The sequence below is a fragment of the Lipophrys pholis genome (assembly GCF_963383615.2).
Source record: "Lipophrys pholis genome assembly, chromosome: 5".
NCBI classification, from domain to species: Eukaryota; Metazoa; Chordata; class Actinopteri; order Blenniiformes; family Blenniidae; genus Lipophrys; species Lipophrys pholis.
In genome coordinates this window covers 28,840,773-28,861,500 of record NC_137628.1, presented here as the reverse complement: position 1 = coordinate 28,861,500, position 20,728 = coordinate 28,840,773, and the positions used below count along the sequence as shown (strand labels likewise).

Sequence of the window (20,728 nt, the reverse complement as noted above, 5' to 3'; positions counted from 1 at the left end):
TTGTTCCTTCTGCTTAAAATATTTGTACTTCCTACTTTTAATTAAACATCACAGATGTAGCCCAAACGTGATAAAATCAAACGTGTGAGGTTTCCACCACTTTGATAGGCAGAAGGTCACATGTTGTTTTACACTAAACGTTTTCATGTATTTTTACATTTTGACTGCAGCTCATTTAGCACAACGGAAGTCAGCTGAAGTTAAAGTACAATGTCTTACCCTGGACTGATTTACTCCTGCTGGTTTGAAAACTCTGATTAAAGTATTTTCAATGTTCTGTGACAATCGAAGTACTACCCTCTTTGTAAAATCTGAATTTATAGTGGAGCCGTTTGTTCTGATTCATTTTAGACTCGTTGTTGTTGTCAGTGATTGTATGTTCACAGTACATCTCATGGTAGTATTGCTGTGTGTTTTCTTTCGGATGACAGTTCCAATCAAAGTTACATCAGTAAGTTGAGGGAAGATGCTCTATAATGTGTTTTAAGTTGATCAAGAAATGACAAGAAAACAGGTTTCATTTTGGTAAAAACATTTATTTTAATGCGTCACTGATACTTCTGGCAACAGTTGAGTTACAGTTGGACGTCTTTCATGCTGCTCATTTGTCACAATCATCAGTGATCAATTATTTATCAGTATTTATTAGTGGAAGGAAGGAAGAAGGAAGAAGCAGTGAACCAACAACAGACTCATTGATGCATGTTGGCAGTGCAGACTGGCCTCTGTTGTCAAATCCAATGGACGAGCTCCTGCAGCCAAAACTGAAGTTGATGTTTGCTGCGATTATAAAAAAGTAAAAGCCACGATGCAGAGTGCATCAGTTTACTACGTATGACTCTGCATAGCTCTAGAGCGGTCAGGGTGCCTGAGGACTGTTACAGAACTGGAAGAAGGCAAACCAGAACTAAAAGTCTGTCGGCCTGTGAACCTGAGGAGCGCTGAATATAGTACACAATAGAAAAGAGCTTCTGTGATTATATCTGATATCTTATGGAGCCAATTTCTTCTCACAGATCCAGTAGTTGAGACTTTCACATGCCACGTCATTCCAGCCCTCCCTGAAATTTATTTCTGCACAGTTTTCCTCTTTGCCTTGGGCGTCCTTGTTGTTGGGCTCTCCAGAGTCCCAGTAGCTGAAAAAATTAATGAATTAATGATAAAAAAAAACTACAAAAGTTCAACAAACAAGGATTAAGATGCAGAAGTAATATGTTAAATGTTAATTCTTTAAGATTTTGAATGTTAATATGAGTTGATCAAATGAATTATATATGAACCTAATGCTGGGCAGAGTCCCGTCCACCCATATCCACGTCCTCTCCTCCACTCTGTCAGTCAGTCCAATCCACATTTTCTTGGAAATTCTTCTTAACAAGTTCTTGCAGAGAAAATCATTGATCAGTAGACATCAGTCTGATTGAGCATGTGTACCTCTGCACGTTCCTCATATTAAATCAGACAGACTGAAGCTACCTGTTCTTCCTGGCTGTCTATGATGATCAGGTCCGCCGCTCTGCGCAGACAGTGCTCTCGACTCTCCTGCCAGGATTTCTGACTGGAGGAAATGTAATAGAAGCTGGGACGGACATAAATCCACCCTTCCTCAAAAAACTGATCTGAGGTGAAAAAAAAGAAAAGCATGACATCGTGACATGACAGCACAATGAAATTCGCTCCTCATCCACGACAATTCAATTCAATTCAATTCAATTTTATTTGTAAAGCGCTAAATCACATCAACAAACATCTCAAAGCGCTCTTACAATGATAGAGTACAACAGAACCCAACTAAACCCTTCCAAAGCAGCAGATGTAATAAGCAACAGTGGCCAGGAAAAACTCCCTCGCATGGAGAGAAGTTCATAAGAACTCCGTCTTCAGGAAGAAAGCGTGGGGCGGACCCTAGACTCTGGAAGGACGGCCATCCGTCTTGACCGGTTGGGGGGAGAAAGTACATGGGATAGGACAGGGAGAGAGAGGAATAGAAGAGGGAGAGAGAGAGTGGCAGACAGGCCAGATAAGTACAAATACTAAGAAAAGTCTATGATGAGCGTTGGTCTGATGATGAACCAATCTCAGTCTGGAGTTTAAGGGCCGTGCCGTTGCGGTGGGGTCCCGGTGCTGTGGTGGGGTCGGGTAGTAGGACCGTGGTAACTCCACTCTGGGAGTCTTGGGTCTGATCCCTTGGATCCTGCTCCCCTCCTGTCAGGGAGAAAAACAGACGGTGGCAGTATCTGGTGGCTCCAGTAATGTTGTTACACAGAGAGAAAGAAAGAAAGACAAGAAACAGAACCTCCAAATGTAGAGTTACTCCCTTTAATGGGAGAGAGAAAATCCCCTCAGCTGTCTAGGCCTATAGCAGCTCAACTTAGTGCTCCTATTTTATTCCTAATGGTAAGCTTTATCAAAGAGGAAGGTTTTTAGTCTACTCTTAAATAAACTAATGGTGTGGGCCCTTCGGACCGAGGCTGGTAATTGATTCCAGAGTAAAGGAGCCATATGGCTGAAACTCCTGCCTCCTGTTTTACTTTGAAGGACTTTAGGGATTACCAACAGTCCTGCATCCTCAGAGCGAAGGGCTCGTGGAGGGTGAGACACTTCTAGAAGTTTCTCCATATAGGACGGAGCCTGGTGATGAAGAGTTTTATATGTGATCAGAAGGATCTTGAATTCTATTCTAGATTTGATTGGAAGCCAGTGTAAGGATGCTAAGACTGGGGAGATGTGCTCTCTTCTTCCAGTTCTGGTTAGTAAACCTGCAGCAGCGTTCTGCTCTAGCTGGAAGATCCTAACAGAGGAGTTTGGACATCCTGACATTAGGGAGTTACAATCATCTAATCTTGAAGTCACAAAGGCATGAATCATTTTTTCTGCATCTTTGAAGGACAAGAAGTTTCTCATTTTTGCAATATTCCTTAGATGGAAGAAGGCTGTCCTGGAGACATGTTTAACATGGGACATAAAGGACAGATCCTGATCAAAAATGGTCCGAGGACGGAGCCTTGTGGTACTCCACACAGGACCCGTTCGTGCATTGAAGATTTGTTATTTACATGAACAAATTGAAAGCGGTCAGATAAATATGATTTAAACCAGTTTAAGGCTAAGTTTTTAATGCCGACGGCATCTTCTAATCTCCTTAAGAGTATATGATGATGGACAGTATCAAATGCGGCACTAAGGTCCAGAAGAAGTAAAACAGATAGAAGAACTCTATCTGAGGCCATTAGAAGGTCATTAGTAACTTTTAGCAGTGCAGTCTCTGTACTGTGGTTCATTCTGAAGCCGGACTGAAAGTCCTCTAACAGATTATTCTCGTGCAGATAATCATTGAGTTGTTTAGCGACGACTTGCTCCAGAACCTTTGACAGGAAAGGAAGGTTGGAGATCGGCCTGTAGTTTGAGAGAAGGCTTGTGTCTAAGTTTGGCTTTTTAATGAGAGGTTTAATAACTGCTAGTTTAAAGGATTGTGGCACATAGCCTATTGTTAGAGACTGGTTAATAATTGCGAGTATAGAATTATTGATTAGTGGCAGTGCCTCTTTCAGAATTCTAGTAGGAATTGGGTCCAACAGGCTAGTAGTTGGTTTAGCAGAAGAAATAAGGGAATTTAGTTTGACTAGTTGTATTTGCTGAAAGCATTCCAGATGACTGTTAGGTTTAACCAGTTCCTCTGTTATGGGGCTAACGGACGGTAGGGTTTGATGGATGTTATCCCTAAGCGTTGTAATTTTATTTTGAAAGAACTTCATGAAGTCCTCACTACATATATTGATAGGAATGGTGGGCTCGACGCTATTTTGGTTCTTGGTCAGTTTGGCTACAGTACTGAAAAGAAACCGAGGGTTGTTTTTGTTTTCCTCTATTAAGGATGAGTAGTAATTACTTCTACTTCTACTCAGAGCTTTCTTATAAGTTTTGAAGCTGTCCTTCCAGGCTATATAATCTATGTCTGTTTTTGTTGAACGCCAAGTTCTTTCTAATCTATGGGAGCGTTGTTTAAGCTGGCGGGTTGATGAGTTAAACCATGGGGAGGACTTTTCCTGTTTTTTCAGTTTCATTTTCTGAGGAGCTATGTCGTCTAGCGCTGTTTTCAGCATATCTGTCCGACTGTTTGTTAGGTATTCAATGTCTGAGCTAGCAACAGTATACGGGTCAGGGGGATTCACTACTGATTCTATAGCAGAGGGAATTCTTTCCTTGAATTTAGTTACTATGTTATCAGAGAGAGACCTGGTTAACACGGCTTTAGTCGGAGGTTTATAACTATTTAGAACAAAGTCAAAGGTTATAAAGAAGTGATCTGACAGGAAATCATTGTGAGGAGAGATGGTTAGATGCTCTATATTCAGACCATAAGCTGGAAATGAAAAAAAGGAACCTGCAATGATGAGCATGCACATTTCACTCACCACACCAATACATTTTGTACAATCATGATTACTATTAATAATATATCCATAAACATAACAAGATAAATAATGTTAAAACCAATGATTTTTTAAGGCCATACAAAGGGTAGGTATACCCCACCCACCTGCACCCCCCCAAGCACCCCCCCTCCTCTGCTAAAGTCAACCGTCACTTCTTTGGTCTGAGAGGTTCATCGTTGTTGGAGGTCAGTGTGCCGCTCACCTCGTGCTCTTGCACCGTGACACTGGTGCTGCTGCCATCTGGGGTCGGAGCTGCAGCCTCTGATCCTCCTGATCCACCTCAGTTACATTATGATGTTCTTTTCTATATGAGCAGGCTGCTTCTTTCTTTAATTGTCCCTTGATTATCTATTCACTTGCCCATATTTGTTTACAGCATAAGCGCGTGTCATGTAAGGCAAAATGCAGTGCAAAGTTATTTAACGTGTTGGTGAGTTGTCACTTTTCACACCATCTCGTCTGCATCACGGATCAGTAGGAAGCTGCAGGTGCTGTCGAACGAGCCATCTCAAAATAAAGTGGCTTTTCTCTTTCACTCTTACACATTTGTATGGATTTAATCCACCTGCCAAAAAAAAGCTTCAGTTTTTCATTTCGCTTAATTATTGACAAAGCTCAGCGAATATTCTGTGGGAGATTCATTATGTCCGGTCCGGGTGTGTTCGGCTCAAGATGACACTACTGTTACTGCAAAATCTTACATTGTGTTCTCGAGATAATCCAGTTTATTGAGAGGATCAACATATTGTGCCATTCAGATAGTATACTTTTTAACATACATCCTCGCATGTTAAACGGGATGGACTCTATATTATAAGAGTCTGATTCACTCATTCATTGTGACTGAACACTGTTTTAACGGTTTGGTTTCCACTATGACAGGATTCATCCTCAGCTTGTTACTTACCAGACACGTTTCTCAGCTCGTCTGATTCCCTCACAGTTTTGCAGACTCTTTCATTTTGTAGAGTCTGATCGTCTGAAAAGAGAAGGAACATTTGAGAAATTATTAAATCTCTCACGAAATCTGCAAAGCTTCAAGCTTGACGAACTAACTGTGTTTTCTACACGCTGATTTAAAGTTTTTTTGTTTTTTTTGTTTTTTTCAGTCGCTAACAAGCGTTTGTCCAAACAGTTGTCACATTTTCAAAACTCTAAATACAATTAGCACAGCATCGGTCTTCTGTGGCCATACCATTCACACATTTCATGTCGTTTTCACACAATATGCAGTCAGTAAACACATTTCCATAATGCTTACATTTTCTTAACAGACAAGCTGTACCTCCCAACAAAACTATGGGTTGTTTTTGTCGTATTTGCGAATGTTAACACACAACATCCCACAATAGCAAAAACAATATTCCAAACCTTAAATACAGTAGAAAAACCTCTGCTTCTGCAATGATGAGTTCAAAAACAATATATCTCAGTTGATAATAAAAAAACAATTGAATAATTTACACACTGCTGATTTAGGTCTATGACCATCAACCACATGACCAGATGTCCCTCCTTGAAACTATGGATGCTGGCTACAGGGACATCACAGTTGATGATTGCCAAAGGTGGATCCGACATAGCAAGCGGTTCTATCCCAGGTGCATCGCCTTGGATAATATCAGATGCGATGTTGATGAAAACATGTGGCCGAACCCTGAAGATCGCAGAGATTAGCTACAGTCATTTTGTGGGGTTTTTTTTGTTTTTGTTTTTTTTTTGTTGTTTTTTTTAGTTCTCCCTTTTTTATCTGGGCTTTTTGCAGTTGTTTTTTTGGTCAGAATGCTCTTATTTGTTTCATGGATATTTTGTTCACTGTAAGCAATACTGTAACTTTTTCTGTTCTATCATACTGTAAACAGTATTTCTACTGTACCTCCTGAAGTAAAATGTAAAGGAAAAACATGATTTGCTTCTTACTGGAATTCTTTGAAATGTGGACATACAGTTCCCAACCAAGAAATTTAGTGTAAAAGCGGTGGATTGCATGTTCCATCCATCCATTATCTATACCGCTTATCCAATGCAGGGTCGCGGGGGGGCTGGAGCCTATCCCAGCTATTAGCAGGCGTTAGGCAGGGTACACCCCTGGACACGACGCCAGACTGTCGCAGGGATTGCATGTTTTGCATGCAAATACCTGTAAAACTGAAACATAAAACTCTATGCAGTTTTTGTAATGTCAACAAAAGCAAGTATTTTGAAACCTGGTGTACTTTGATTGACTGAATGTACCTTGTGAAGTGAAAACAAGTGTTATTCTTTGACAGAGTTATTTAATTGAGTCAGATTTCCAGTGTTTTGGTAAAAGTAGTGTGTTCAGAGAAAGATATGTTCTATTTTGAAATGAAGAGTTAGTATATATCTAACAAAATGTGTTTTTGAGAAGAAAATTATCCATTTGGCCAATTGTGTTTTGTAGGTGTGAATCTGTGTTAAGAGTTTAGAAAAAGTATCTGAAGTATAGGTAAGCGCTTGTTAGCGATTGAAAAAAACTGTAAATTACACTGCAACTTCCAACAGATCCGAGCGGTGTTTACGTCTAAACAGCAGCAGATTCTTGAGGTGCCTGTGCAAAGTTGACAAACTAATAATACCATCAACACTACTTAAACACAAGAGTGTCTCTCGATGTCTCAAACCCAAATGGAAATCAAACTGGATTAAACTTGTGAGTGGGGGTGTGCCTGTTTTCTACATCGGTCCAGCAGAGCTTCTGCTTGGATTAAGACGCACCACCGTCCCAGTAATGCAGAAAAACAGAGCAACTTTAAAATTATTTAACAAAATCATTATGTCAAGTATTTCATAATTATTTCAGAATGATCTCAGAAATTCAGAAAAACAGAGCCAAATGTTCTCCAATATAATTCATTTTTTATCATAATGATGAGATAATTCTCATGAATTCAGAAAAACAGAACTGAGTTTATACTTTTTCATTATCTCATGATGAGATCATGATTTCATGAACTGATTTTTTTCTTCCTTTTTTTTTATCAGAGAAACTCATAAATTCTCAAAAACATAAGCCAGTTTTTTAATAATAAATTTTTTCTCATGATGTCATGGATTTCTTTTCTTTTCTTTCTTTTCTTTTGCTTTTAATTTATTCTTCTTGTTTGTTTTGCCCAAAGTTTTTCTTTTGGGCACAAAAAGACAAAAAGACGAGAAAGACGAGAAAGACATAAACACACGATGCAAAACTCCATAAATAACAAAAGCATTAAGAGTTTGAACAAAAAAATAATTCCAATCTTTACTAAAACTTGAGCTCTTGACGGAAACACCCAGAAACACTCCGCACATTAAACAATACTCTTCCATGTATTCAGTAAGGATAAATATAATATTTCCTGTCCGTCTCTCACCTGGTGCTGCAGAAGTGACTCTAATGTCTTTATTGGAGATGTTTTCCATCAAGACTTCAGGTTGGTTTTCAAGAACAATCCTCTCCATGTTGCTGAGGCTGAGAGTGTTTTATATATGTGGCGCTCAACTTCAAAGTACATCTATATCTATTGTTCCTTCTGCTTAAAACATTTGTACTTCCTACTTTTAATTAAACATCACAGATGTAGCCCAAACGTGATAAAATCAAACGTGTGAGGTTCCCACCACTTTGATAGGCAGAAGGTCACATGTTGTTTTACACTAAACGTTTTCATGTATTTTTACATTTTGACTGCAGCTCATTTAACACAACGGAAGTCAGCTGAAGTTAAAGTACAATGTCTTACCCTGGACTGATTTACTCCTGCTGGTTTGAAAACTCTGATTAAAGTATTTTCAATGTTCTGTGACAATCGAAGTACTACCCTCTTTGTAAAATCTGAATTTATAGTGGAGCCGTTTGTTCTGGATCATTTTAGACTCGTTGTTGTTGTTGTCAGTGATTGTATGTTCACAGTACATCTCATGGTAGTATTGCTGTGTGTTTTCTTTCGGATGACTGTTCCAATCAAAGTTACATCAGTAAGTTGAGGGAAGATGCTCTATAATGTGTTTTAAGTTGATCAAGAAATGACAAGAAAACAGGTTTCATTTTGGTAAAAACAATTATTTTAATGCGTCACTGATACTTCTGGCAACAGTTGAGTTACAGTTGGACGTCTTTCATGCTGCTCATTTGTCACAATCATCAGTGATCAATTATTTATCAGTATTTATTAGTGGAAGGAAGGAAGAAGGAAGAAGCAGTGAACCAACAACAGACTCATTGATGCATGTTGGCAGTGCAGACTGGCCTCTGTTGTCAAATCCAATGGACGAGCTCCTGCAGCCAAAACTGAAGTTGATGTTTGCTGCGATTATAAAAAAGTAAAAGCCACGATGCAGAGTGCATCAGTTTACTACGTATGACTCTGCATAGCTCTAGAGCGGTCAGGGTGCCTGAGGACTGTTACAGAACTGGAAGAAGGCAAACCAGAACTAAAAGTCTGTCGGTCTGTGAACCTGAGGAGGGCTGAATATAGTACACAATAGAAAAGAGCTTCTGTGATTATATCTGATATCTTATGGAGCCAATTTCTTCTCACAGATCCAGTAGTTGAGACTTTCACATGCCACGTCATTCCAGCCCTCCCTGAAATTTATTTCTGCACAGTTTTCCTCTTTGCCTTGGGCGTCCTTGTTGTTGGGCTCTCCAGAGTCCCAGTAGCTGAAAAAATTAATGAATTAATGATAAAAAAAAACTACAAAAGTTCAACAAACAAGGATTAAGATGCAGAAGTAATATGTTAAATGTTAATTCTTTAAGATTTTGAATGTTAATATGAGTTGATCAAATGAATTATATATGAACCTAATGCTGGGCAGAGTCCCGTCCACCCATATCCACGTCCTCTCCTCCACTCTGTCAGTCAGTCCAATCCACATTTTCTTGGAAATTCTTCTTAACAAGTTCTTGCAGAGAAAATCATTGATCAGTAGACATCAGTCTGATTGAGCATGTGTACCTCTGCACGTTCCTCATATTAAATCAGACAGACTGAAGCTACCTGTTCTTCCTGGCGGTCTATGATGATCAGGTCCGCCGCTCTGCGCAGACAGTGCTCTCGACTCTCCTGCCAGGATTTCTGACTGGAGGAAATGTAATAGAAGCTGGGACGGACATAAATCCACCCTTCCTCAAAAAACTGATCTGAGGTGAAAAAAAAGAAAAGCATGACATCATGACATGACAGCACAATGAAATTCGCTCCTCATCCACGACAATTCAATTCAATTCAATTCAATTCAATTTTATTTGTAAAGCGCTAAATCACATCAACAAACATCTCAAAGCGCTCTTACAATGATAGAGTACAACAGAACCCAACTAAACCCTTCCAAAGCAGCAGATGTAATAAGCAACAGTGGCCAGGAAAAACTCCCTCGCATGGAGAGAAGTTCATAAGAACTCCGTCTTCAGGAAGAAAGCGTGGGGCGGACCCTAGACTCTGGAAGGACGGCCATCCGTCTTGACCGGTTGGGGGGAGAAGTACATGGGATAGGACAGGGAGAGAGAGGAATAGAAGAGGGAGAGAGAGAGTGGCAGACAGGCCAGATAAGTACAAATACTAAGAAAAGTCTATGATGAGCGTTGGTCTGATGATGAACCAATCTCAGTCTGGAGTTTAAGGGCCGTGCCGTTGCGGTGGGGTCCCGGTGCTGTGGTGGGGTCGGGTAGTAGGACCGTGGTAAATCCACTCTGGGAGTCTTGGGTCTGATCCCTTGGATCCTGCTCCCCTCCTGTCAGGGAGAAAAACAGACGGTGGCAGTATCTGGTGGCTACAGTAATGTTGTTACACAGAGAGAAAGAAAGAAAGACAAGAAACAGAACCTCCAAATGTAGAGTTACTCCCTTTAACGGGAGAGAGAAAATCCCCTCAGCAGTCTAGGCCTAGAGCAGCTCAACTTAGTGCTCCTATTTTATTCCTAATGGTAAGCTTTATCAAAGAGGAAGGTTTTTAGTCTACTCTTAAATAAACTAATGGTGTGGGCCCTTCGGACCGAGGCTGGTAGTTGATTCCAGAGTAAAGGAGCCATATGGCTGAAACTCCTGCCTCCTGTTTTACTTTGAAGGACTTTAGGGATTACCAACAGTCCTGCATCCTCAGAGCGAAGGGCTCGTGGAGGGTGAGACACTTCTAGAAGTTTCTCGATATAGGACGGAGCCTGGTGATGAAGAGTTTTATATGTGATCAGAAGGATCTTGAATTCTATTCTAGATTTGATTGGAAGCCAGTGTAAGGATGCTAAGACTGGGGAGATGTGCTCTCTTCTTCCAGTTCTGGTTAGTAAACCTGCAGCAGCGTTCTGCTCTAGCTGGAAGATCCTAACAGAGGAGTTTGGACATCCTGACATTAGGGAGTTACAATCATCTAATCTTGAAGTCACAAAGGCATGAATCATTTTTTCTGCATCTTTGAAGGACAAGAAGTTTCTCATTTTTGCAATATTCCTTAGATGGAAGAAGGCTGTCCTGGAGACATGTTTAACATGGGACATAAAGGACAGATCCTGATCAAAAATGGTCCGAGGACGGAGCCTTGTGGTACTCCACACAGGACCCGTTCGTGCATTGAAGATTTGTTATTTACATGAACAAATTGAAAGCGGTCAGATAAATATGATTTAAACCAGTTTAAGGCTAAGTTTTTAATGCCGACGGCATCTTCTAATCTCCTTAAAAGTATGTTATGATCGACAGTATCAAATGCGGCACTAAGGTCCAGAAGAAGTAAAACAGATAGAAGAGCTCTATCTGAGGCCATTAGAAGGTCATTAGTAACTTTTAGCAGTGCAGTCTCTGTACTGTGGTTCATTCTGAAGCCGGACTGAAGGTCCTCTAACAGATTATTCTCGTGCAGATAATCGTTGAGTTGTTTAGCGACTACTTTCTCCAGAACCTTTGACAGGAAAGGAAGGTTGGAGATCGGCCCGTAGTTTGAGAGAAGGCTTGTGTCTAAGTTTGGCTTCTTAATGAGAGGTTTAATAACTGCTAGTTTAAAGGATTGTGGCACATAGCCTATTGTTAGAGACTGGTTAATAATTGCGAGTATAGAATTATTGATTAGTGGCAGTGCCTCTTTCAGAATTCTAGTAGGAATTGGGTCCAACAGGCTAGTAGTTGGTTTAGCAGAAGAAATAAGGGAATTTAGTTTGACTAGTTGTATTTGCTGAAAGCATTCCAGATGACTGTTAGGTTTAACCAGTTCCTCTGTTATGGGGCTAACGGACGGTAGGGTTTGATGGATGTTATCCCTAAGCGTTGTAATTTTATTTTGAAAGAACTTCATGAAGTCCTCACTACATATATTGATAGGAATGGTGGGCTCGACGCTATTTTGGTTCTTGGTCAGTTTGGCTACAGTACTGAAAAGAAACCGAGGGTTGTTTTTGTTTTCCTCTATTAAGGATGAGTAGTAATTAGTTCTACTTCTACTCAGAGCTTTCTTATAAGTTTTGAAGCTGTCCTTCCAGGCTATATAATCTATGTCTGTTTTTGTTGAACGCCAAGTTCTTTCTAATCTACGGGAGCGTTGTTTAAGCTGGCGGGTTGATGAGTTAAACCATGGGGATGACTTTTCCTGTTTTTTCAGTTTCATTTTCTGAGGAGCTATGTCGTCTAGCGTTGTTTTCAGCATATCTGTCCGACTGTTTGTTAGGTATTCAATGTCTGAGCTAGCAACAGTATATGGGTCAGGAGGATTCACTACTGATTCTATAGCAGAGGGAATTCTTTCCTTGAATTTAGTTACTATGTTATCAGAGAGAGACCTGGTTAACACGGCTTTAGTCGGAGGTTTATAACTATTTAGAACAAAGTCAAAGGTTATAAAGAAGTGATCTGACAGGAAATCATTGTGAGGAGAGATGGTTAGATGCTCTATATTCAGACCATAAGCTGGAAATGAAAAAAAGGAACCTGCAATGATGAGCATGCACATTTCACTCACCACACCAATACATTTTGTACAATCATGATTACTATTAATAATATATCCATAAACATAACAAGATAAATAATGTTAAAACCAATGATTTTTTAAGGCCATACAAAGGGTCGTTATACCCCACCCACCTGCACCCCCCCAAGCACCCCCCCTCCTCTGCTAAAGTCAACCGTCACTTCTTTGGTCTGAGAGGTTCATCGTTGTTGGAGGTCAGTGTGCCGCTCACCTCGTGCTCTTGCACCGTGACACTGGTGCTGCTGCCATCTGGGGTCGGAGCTGCAGCCTCTGATCCTCCTGATCCACCTCAGTTACATTATGATGTTCTTTTCTATATGAGCAGGCTGCTTCTTTCTTTAATTGTCCCTTGATTATCTATTCACTTGCCCATATTTGTTTACAGCATAAGCGCGTGTCATGTAAGGCAAAATGCAGTGCAAAGTTATTTAACGTGTTGGTGAGTTGTCACTTTTCACACCATCTCGTCTGCATCACGGATCAGTAGGAAGCTGCAGGTGCTGTCGAACGAGCCATCTCAAAATAAAGTGGCTTTTCTCTTTCACTCTTACACATTTGTATGGATTTAATCCACCTGCCAAAAAAAAGCTTCAGTTTTTCATTTCGCTTAATTATTGACAAAGCTCAGCGAATATTCTGTGGGAGATTCATTATGTCCAGTCCAGGTGTGTTCGGCTCAAGATGACACTACTGTTACTGCAAAATCTTACATTGTGTTCTCGAGATAATCCAGTTTATTGAGAGGATCAACATATTGTGCCATTCAGATAGTATACTTTTTAACATACATCCTCGCATGTTAAACGGGATGGACTCTATATTATAAGAGTCTGATTCACTCATTCATTGTGACTGAACACTATTTTAACGGTTTGGTTTCCACTATGACAGGATTCATCCTCAGCTTGTTACTTACCAGACACGTTTCTCAGCTCGTCTGATTCCCTCACAGTTTTGCAGACTCTTTCATTTTGTGGAGTCTGATCGTCTGAAAAGAGAAGGAACATTTGAGAAATTATTAAATCTTTCACGAAATCTGCAAAGCTTCAAGCTTGACGAACTAACTGTGTTTTCTACACGCTGATTTAAAGTTTTTTTGTTTTTTTTGTTTTTTTCAGTCACTAACAAGCGTTTGTCCAAACAGTTGTCACATTTTCAAAACTCTAAATACAATTAGCACAGCATCGGTCTTCTGTGGCCATACCATTCACACATTTCATGTCGTTTTCACACAATATGCAGTCAGTAAACACATTTCCATAATGCTTACATTTTCTTAACAGACAAGCTGTACCTCCCAACAAAACTATGGATTGTTTTTGTCGTATTTGCGAATGTTAACACACAACATCCCACAATAGCAAAAACAATATTCCAAACCTTAAATACAGTAGAAAAACCTCTGCTTCTGCAATGATGAGTTCAAAAACAATATATCTCAGTTGATAATAAAAAAACAATTGAATAATTTACACACTGCTGATTTAGGTCTATGACCATCAACCACATGACCAGATGTCCCTCCTTGAAACTATGGATGCTGGCTACAGGGACATCACAGTTGATGATTGCCAAAGGTGGATCCGACATAGCAAGCGGTTCTATCCCAGGTGCATCGCCTTGGATAATATCAGATGCGATGTTGATGAAAACATGTGGCCGAACCCTGAAGATCGCAGAGATTAGCTACAGTCATTTTGTGGGGTTTTTTTTGTTTTTGTTTTTTTTTTGTTGTTTTTTTTAGTTCTCCCTTTTTTATCTGGGCTTTTTGCAGTTGTTTTTTTGGTCAGAATGCTCTTATTTGTTTCATGGATATTTTGTTCACTGTAAGCAATACTGTAACTTTTTCTGTTCTATCATACTGTAAACAGTATTTCTACTGTACCTCCTGAAGTAAAATGTAAAGGAAAAACATGATTTGCTTCTTACTGGAATTCTTTGAAATGTGGACATACAGTTCCCAACCAAGAAATTTAGTGTAAAAACGGTGGATTGCATGTTCCACCCATCCATTATCTATACCGCTTATCCAATGCAGGGTCGCGGGGGGGCTGGAGCCTATCCCAGCTATTAGCAGGCGTTAGGCAGGGTACACCCCTGGACACGACGCCAGACTGTCGCAGGGATTGCATGTTTTGCATGCAAATACCTGTAAAACTGAAACATAAAACTCTATGCAGTTTTTGTAATGTCAACAAAAGCAAGTATTTTGAAACCTGGTGTACTTTGATTGACTGAATGTACCTTGTGAAGTGAAAACAAGTGTTATTCTTTGACAGAGTTATTTAATTGAGTCAGATTTCCAGTGTTTTGGTAAAAGTAGTGTGTTCAGAGAAAGATATGTTCTATTTTGAAATGAAGAGTTAGTATATATCTAACAAAATGTGTTTTTGAGAAGAAAATTATCCATTTGGCCAATTGTGTTTTGTAGGTGTGAATCTGTGTTAAGAGTTTAGAAAAAGTATCTGAAGTATAGGTAAGCGCTTGTTAGCGATTGAAAAAAACTGTAAATCACACTGCAACTTCCAACAGATCCGAGCGGTGTTTACGTCTAAACAGCAGCAGATTCTTGAGGTGCCTGTGCAAAGTTGACAAACTAATAATACCATCAACACTACTTAAACACAAGAGTGTCTCTCGATGTCTCAAACCCAAATGGAAATCAAACTGGATTAAACTTGTGAGTGGGGGTGTGCCTGTTTTCTACATCGGTCCAGCAGAGCTTCTGCTTGGATTAAGACGCACCACCGTCCCAGTAATGCAGAAAAACAGAGCAACTTTAAAATTATTTAACAAAATCATTATGTCAAGTATTTCATAATTATTTCAGAATGATCTCAGAAATTCAGAAAAACAGAGCCAAATGTTCTCCAATATAATTCATTTTTTATCATAATGATGAGATAATTCTCATGAATTCAGAAAAACAGAACTGAGTTTATACTTTTTCATTATCTCATGATGAGATCATGATTTCATGAACCGATTTTTTTCTTCCTTTTTTTTTTATCAGAGAAACTCATAAATTCTCAAAAACATAAGCCAGTTTTTTAATGATAAATTTTTTCTCATGATGTCATGGATTTCTTTTCTTTTCTTTCTTTTCTTTTGCTTTTAATTTATTCTTCTTGTTTGTTTTGCCCAAAGTTTTTCTTTTGGGCACAAAAAGACAAAAAGACGAGAAAGACGAGAAAGACATCAACACACGATGCAAAACTCCATAAATAACAAAAGCATTAAGAGTTTGAACAAAAAAATAATTCCAATCTTTACTAAAACTTGAGCTCTTGACGGAAACACCCAGAAACACTCCGCACATTAAACAATACTCTTCCATGTATTCAGTAAGGATAAATATAATATTTCCTGTCCGTCTCTCACCTGGTGCTGCAGAAGTGACTCTAATGTCTTTATTGGAGATGTTTTCCATCAAGACTTCAGGTTGGTTTTCAAGAACAATCCTCTCCATGTTGCTGAGGCTGAGAGTGTTTTATATATGTGGCGCTCAACTTCAAAGTACATCTATATCTATTGTTCCTTCTGCTTAAAATATTTGTACTTCCTACTTTTAATTAAACATCACAGATGTAGCCCAAACGTGATAAAATCAAACGTGTGAGGTTCCCACCACTTTGATAGGCAGAAGGTCACATGTTGTTTTACACTAAACGTTTTCATGTATTTTTACATTTTGACTGCAGCTCATTTAGCACAACGGAAGTCAGCTGAAGTTAAAGTACAATGTCTTACCCTGGACTGATTTACTCCTGCTGGTTTGAAAACTCTGATTAAAGTATTTTCAATGTTCTGTGACAATCGAAGTACTACCCTCTTTGTAAAATCTGAATTTATAGTGGAGCCGTTTGTTCTGGATCATTTTAGACTCGTTGTTGTTGTTGTCAGTGATTGTATGTTCACAGTACATCTCATGGTAGTATTGCTGTGTGTTTTCTTTCGGATGACAGTTCCAATCAAAGTTACATCAGTAAGTTGAGGGAAGATGCTCTATAATGTGTTTTAAGTTGATCAAGAAATGACAAGAAAACAGGTTTCATTTTGGTAAAAACAATTATTTTAATGCGTCACTGATACTTTGAATTCTGGCAACAGTTGAGTTACAGTTGGACGTCTTTCATGCTGCTCATTTGTCACAATCATCAGTGATCAATTATTTATCAGTATTTATTAGTGGAAGGAAGGAAGAAGGAAGAAGCAGTGAACCAACAACAGACTCATTGATGCATGTTGGCAGTGCAGACTGGCCTCTGTTGTCAAATCCAATGGACGAGCTCCTGCAGCCAAAACTGAAGTTGATGTTTGCTGCGATTATAAAAAAGTAAAAGCCATGATGCAGAGTGCATCAGTTTACTACGTATGACTCTGCATAACTCTAGAGCGGTCAGGGTGCCTGAGGACTGTTACAGAACTGGAAGAAGGCAAACCAGAACTAAAAGTCTGTCGGCCTGTGAACCTGAGGAGGGCTGAATATAGTACACAATAGAAAAGAGCTTCTGTGATTATATCTGATATCTTATGGAGCCACTTTCTTCTCACAGATCCAGTAGTTGAGACTTTCACATGCCACGTCATTCCAGCGCTCCCTGAAATTTATTTTTGCACAGTTTTCCTCTTTGCCTTTGCCGTCGTTGTTGGGCTCTCCAGAGTCCCAGTAGCTGAAAAAAATGAATGAATTAATGATAAAAAAAACTACAAAAGTTCAACAAACAAGGATTAAGATGCAGAAGTAATATGTTAAATGTTAATTCTTTAAGATTTTGAATGTTAATATGAGTTGATCAAATGAATTATATATGAACCTAATGCTGGGCAGAGTCCCGTCCACCCATATCCACGTCCTCTCCTCCACTCTGTCAGTCAGTCCAATCCACATTTTCTTGGAAATTCTTCTTAACAAGTTCTTGCAGAGAAAATCATTGATCAGTAGACATCAGTCTGATTGAGCATGTGTACCTCTGCACGTTCCTCATATTAAATCAGACAGACTGAAGCTACCTGTTCTTCCTGGCGGTCTATGATGATCAGGTCCGCCGCTCTGCGCAGACAGTGCTCTCGACTCTCCTGCCAGGATTTCTGACTGGAGGAAATGTAATAGAAGCTGGGACGGACATAAATCCATCCTTCCTCAAAAAACTGATCTGAGGTGAAAAAAAAGAAAAGCATGACATCATGACATGACAGCACAATGAAATTCGCTCCTCATCCACGACAAAGCTGGAAATTAAAAAAAGGAACCTGCAATGATGAGCATACACATTTCACTCACCACACCAATACATTTTGTACAATCATGATTACTATTAATTATGGATGTCCTGATCACACTTTTTTGCCCCCGATACTGATCCGATTTTTCAGAATTGAGTATCGGCCGATACCGATACTTTCCCGATCCGATACTCACATTGCTATTGCAAATATACTCAATAATCTATTTTTGGAGCAACTAAGATGTCTGAAGCTAAAAGCACGATTGGCAGAAGCTTTGTTTAGCTAGAAATTATTGTAAAACTCACTTATTGAATCAAAATTCTTCTCTTTCTCTTTAGTTGTTGTTGTAAACTGAGGGTACATCCACACTACGAAAAAACAATCTTTTTTTCTCCCTGGCCTGCTCCCAAAAAACCGTCCACACCTCACTATGAACACGGCTCAACACGAGGCTTCAGGGCATGTAGTACACATGCCAGGCCTTTAGGGGCGCTGTGACTCACCAAACACAATAAAAAAGCAGAAGAAGACAGACCACATAGAAATTTAGAAGTAGACTTCGGCACATAAACACATAAACCACTATATATAAACTCTAGTTTTATAGGTCTATGGCCCCGCTCCGCCTGCTTCTAGCTTCTGCAGCTCCACCCGAGCTTCTAGTCCCTGATTGTTGTGGTTATTAGGTGACGTTGCGGAACGCGTTTTTTTTTTTTTTTTTTTTTTTTTTAGATCGGCGGGGTGATCGGCTGGATTTGCCGATCCCCGATCACTCGCAAATCACTAATATCGGCCCCGATCCGATATCTACCGATCGGATCGGGACATCCCTACTATTAATAATATATCCATAAACATAACAAGATAAATAATGTGAAAACCAATGATTTTTTTAAGGCCATACAAAGGGTCATTCAGATAGTATACTTTTTAACATACATCCTCGCATGTTAAACGGGATGGACTCTATATTATAAGAGTCTGATTCACTCATTCATTGTGACTGAACACTGTTTTAACGGTTTGGTTTCCACTATGACAGGATTCATCCTCAGCTTGTTACTTACCAGACACGTTTCTCAGCTCGTCTGATTCCCTCACAGTTTTGCAGACTCTTTCATTTTGTAGAGTCTGATCGTCTGAAAAGAGAAGGAACGTTTGAGAAATTATTAAATCTCTCACGAAATCTGCAAAGCTTCAAGCTTGACGAACTAACTGTGTTTTCTACACGCTGATTTAAAGTTGTTTTTTTTTTAAATTACACTGCAACATCCAACAGATCCGAGCGGTGTTTACGTCTAAACAGCAGCAGATTCTTGAGGTGCCTGTGCAAAGTTGACAAACTAATAATACCATCAACACTACTTAAACACAAGAGTGTCTCTCGATGTCTCAAAGCCAAATGGAAATCAAACTGGATTAAACTTGTGAGTGGGGGTGTGCCTGTTTTCTACATCGGTCCAGCAGAGCTGCTGCTTGGATTAAGACGCACCACCGTCCCAGTAATGCAGAAAAACAGAGCAACTTTAAAATTATTTATCAAAATCATTATGTCAAGTATTTCATAATTATTTCAGAATGATCTCAGAAATTCAGAAAAACAGAGCCAAATGTTCTCCAATATAATTCATTTTTTATCATAATGATGAGATAATTCTCATGAATTCAGAAAAACAGAACTGAGTTTATACTTTTTCATTATCTCATGATGAGATCATGATTTCATGAACCGATTTCTTTCTTCCTTTTTTTTATCAGAGAAACTCATAAATTCTCAAAAACATTGGCCAGTTTTTTAATGATAAATTTTTTCTCATGATGTCATGGATTTCTTTTCTTTTCTTTCTTTTCTTTTGCTTTTAATTTATTCTTCTTGTTTGTTTTGCCCAAAGTTTTTCTTTTGGGCACAAAAAGAATTTAAAAAATGACCTGAGGAGGAAGAATGTTGTTTTTCTCTTCAAAATTATCATTATTTTTATGATTAATATGATGAAGATGATGATGATGATCATTATTATTTTATTTTTAAAATTTCAATACTTTTTTTCTTTATTGCAGAGCATCTCAAAAGTAGTTGTTTTTTTTAACTTGTTGATGTGAAATGATGACATGGTATTGTTCTGCCTTACCTCCTGAGTTTTACCAGAGGTGATTACATTTGTTTTAATGCTGTGTCACACTTCTTTTTTTTTTTATTCATTTGTGGAATGGTTGGTTTCTTTCAAGTACACTTTATTTAAAAAAATTTTGTCTAATATTGTACACAGTCTGTTAAAAAAAAGTTTGTTTCTGAAAACAGAAGTGGCAATAAGTTCTACTTTGCTGTGTCAGAAGTGACACGTAAACAAATAAAGAGAGAAAACTCACTGAGAGAAAGTCTCAAGGAAATGTTGAGAGCAACTTGTAGGATGCAGAGGAGACCAAAAGACACAGCAACACACCTGTACAGCTTCATACCTGCAGGAACGCAAAACTCACATCAGTGTTTAAAATAATCATAAATTGTTCCCGATATTACTGAAAAAACAAGCATCAAGATTCATATAAGTGTTAGTTCTCTAAAACTGACAACAAAGTTACACACAATTTGAAAAGGAATAGACGAGAAAGACATAAACACACGATGCAAAACTACATAAATAACAAAAGCATTAAGAGTTTGACCCCCCCCCCCCCCCCCCCAAAAAAAAATTCATATCTTTACTAAAACTTGAGCTCTTGACGGAAACACCCAGAAACACTCCGCACATTAAAGAATACTCTTCCATGTATTCAGTAAGGATAAATATAATATTTCCTGTCCGTCTCTCACCTGGTGCTGCAGAAGTGACTCTAATGTCTTTATTGGAGATGTTTTCCATCAAGACTTCAGGTTGGTTTTCAAGAACAATCCTCTCCATGTTGCTGAGGCTGAGAGTGTTTTATATATGTGGCGCTCAACTTCAAAGTACATCTATATCTATTGTTCCTTCTGCTTAAAATATTTGTACTTCCTACTTTTAATTAAACATCACAGATGTAGCCCAAACGTGATAAAATCAAACGTGTGAGGTTCCCACCACTTTGATAGGCAGAAGGTCACATGTTGTTTTACACTAAACGTTTTCA

General features: G+C 39.0%; 2 protein-coding genes across 2 annotated transcripts; both read right to left on the bottom strand.

Moving 5' to 3' along the window:
* Positions 1-515: 515 nt before the first annotated feature.
* On the bottom strand, positions 516-7,895 carry LOC308110331 (CD209 antigen-like protein A; the record flags this gene model as incomplete). Its single annotated transcript, XM_080464571.1, has 5 exons — positions 516-1,136; positions 1,281-1,381; positions 1,477-1,619; positions 5,344-5,415; positions 7,808-7,895. 5 exons carry the CDS (start codon positions 7,893-7,895, stop codon positions 992-994), a joined length of 549 nt encoding a protein of 182 aa, XP_080320697.1. The 3' UTR covers positions 516-991.
* A 589-nt stretch (positions 7,896-8,484) lies between these two features.
* Positions 8,485-20,520, bottom strand: LOC308110329 (CD209 antigen-like protein A; the record flags this gene model as incomplete). The annotated part of the gene is made up of 6 exons (XM_080464569.1): positions 8,485-9,096; positions 9,241-9,341; positions 9,437-9,579; positions 18,688-18,759; positions 19,988-20,077; positions 20,433-20,520. 6 exons carry the CDS (start codon positions 20,518-20,520, stop codon positions 8,952-8,954), a joined length of 639 nt encoding a protein of 212 aa, XP_080320695.1. The 3' UTR covers positions 8,485-8,951.
* Between the last annotated feature and the right edge of the window lie 208 nt (positions 20,521-20,728).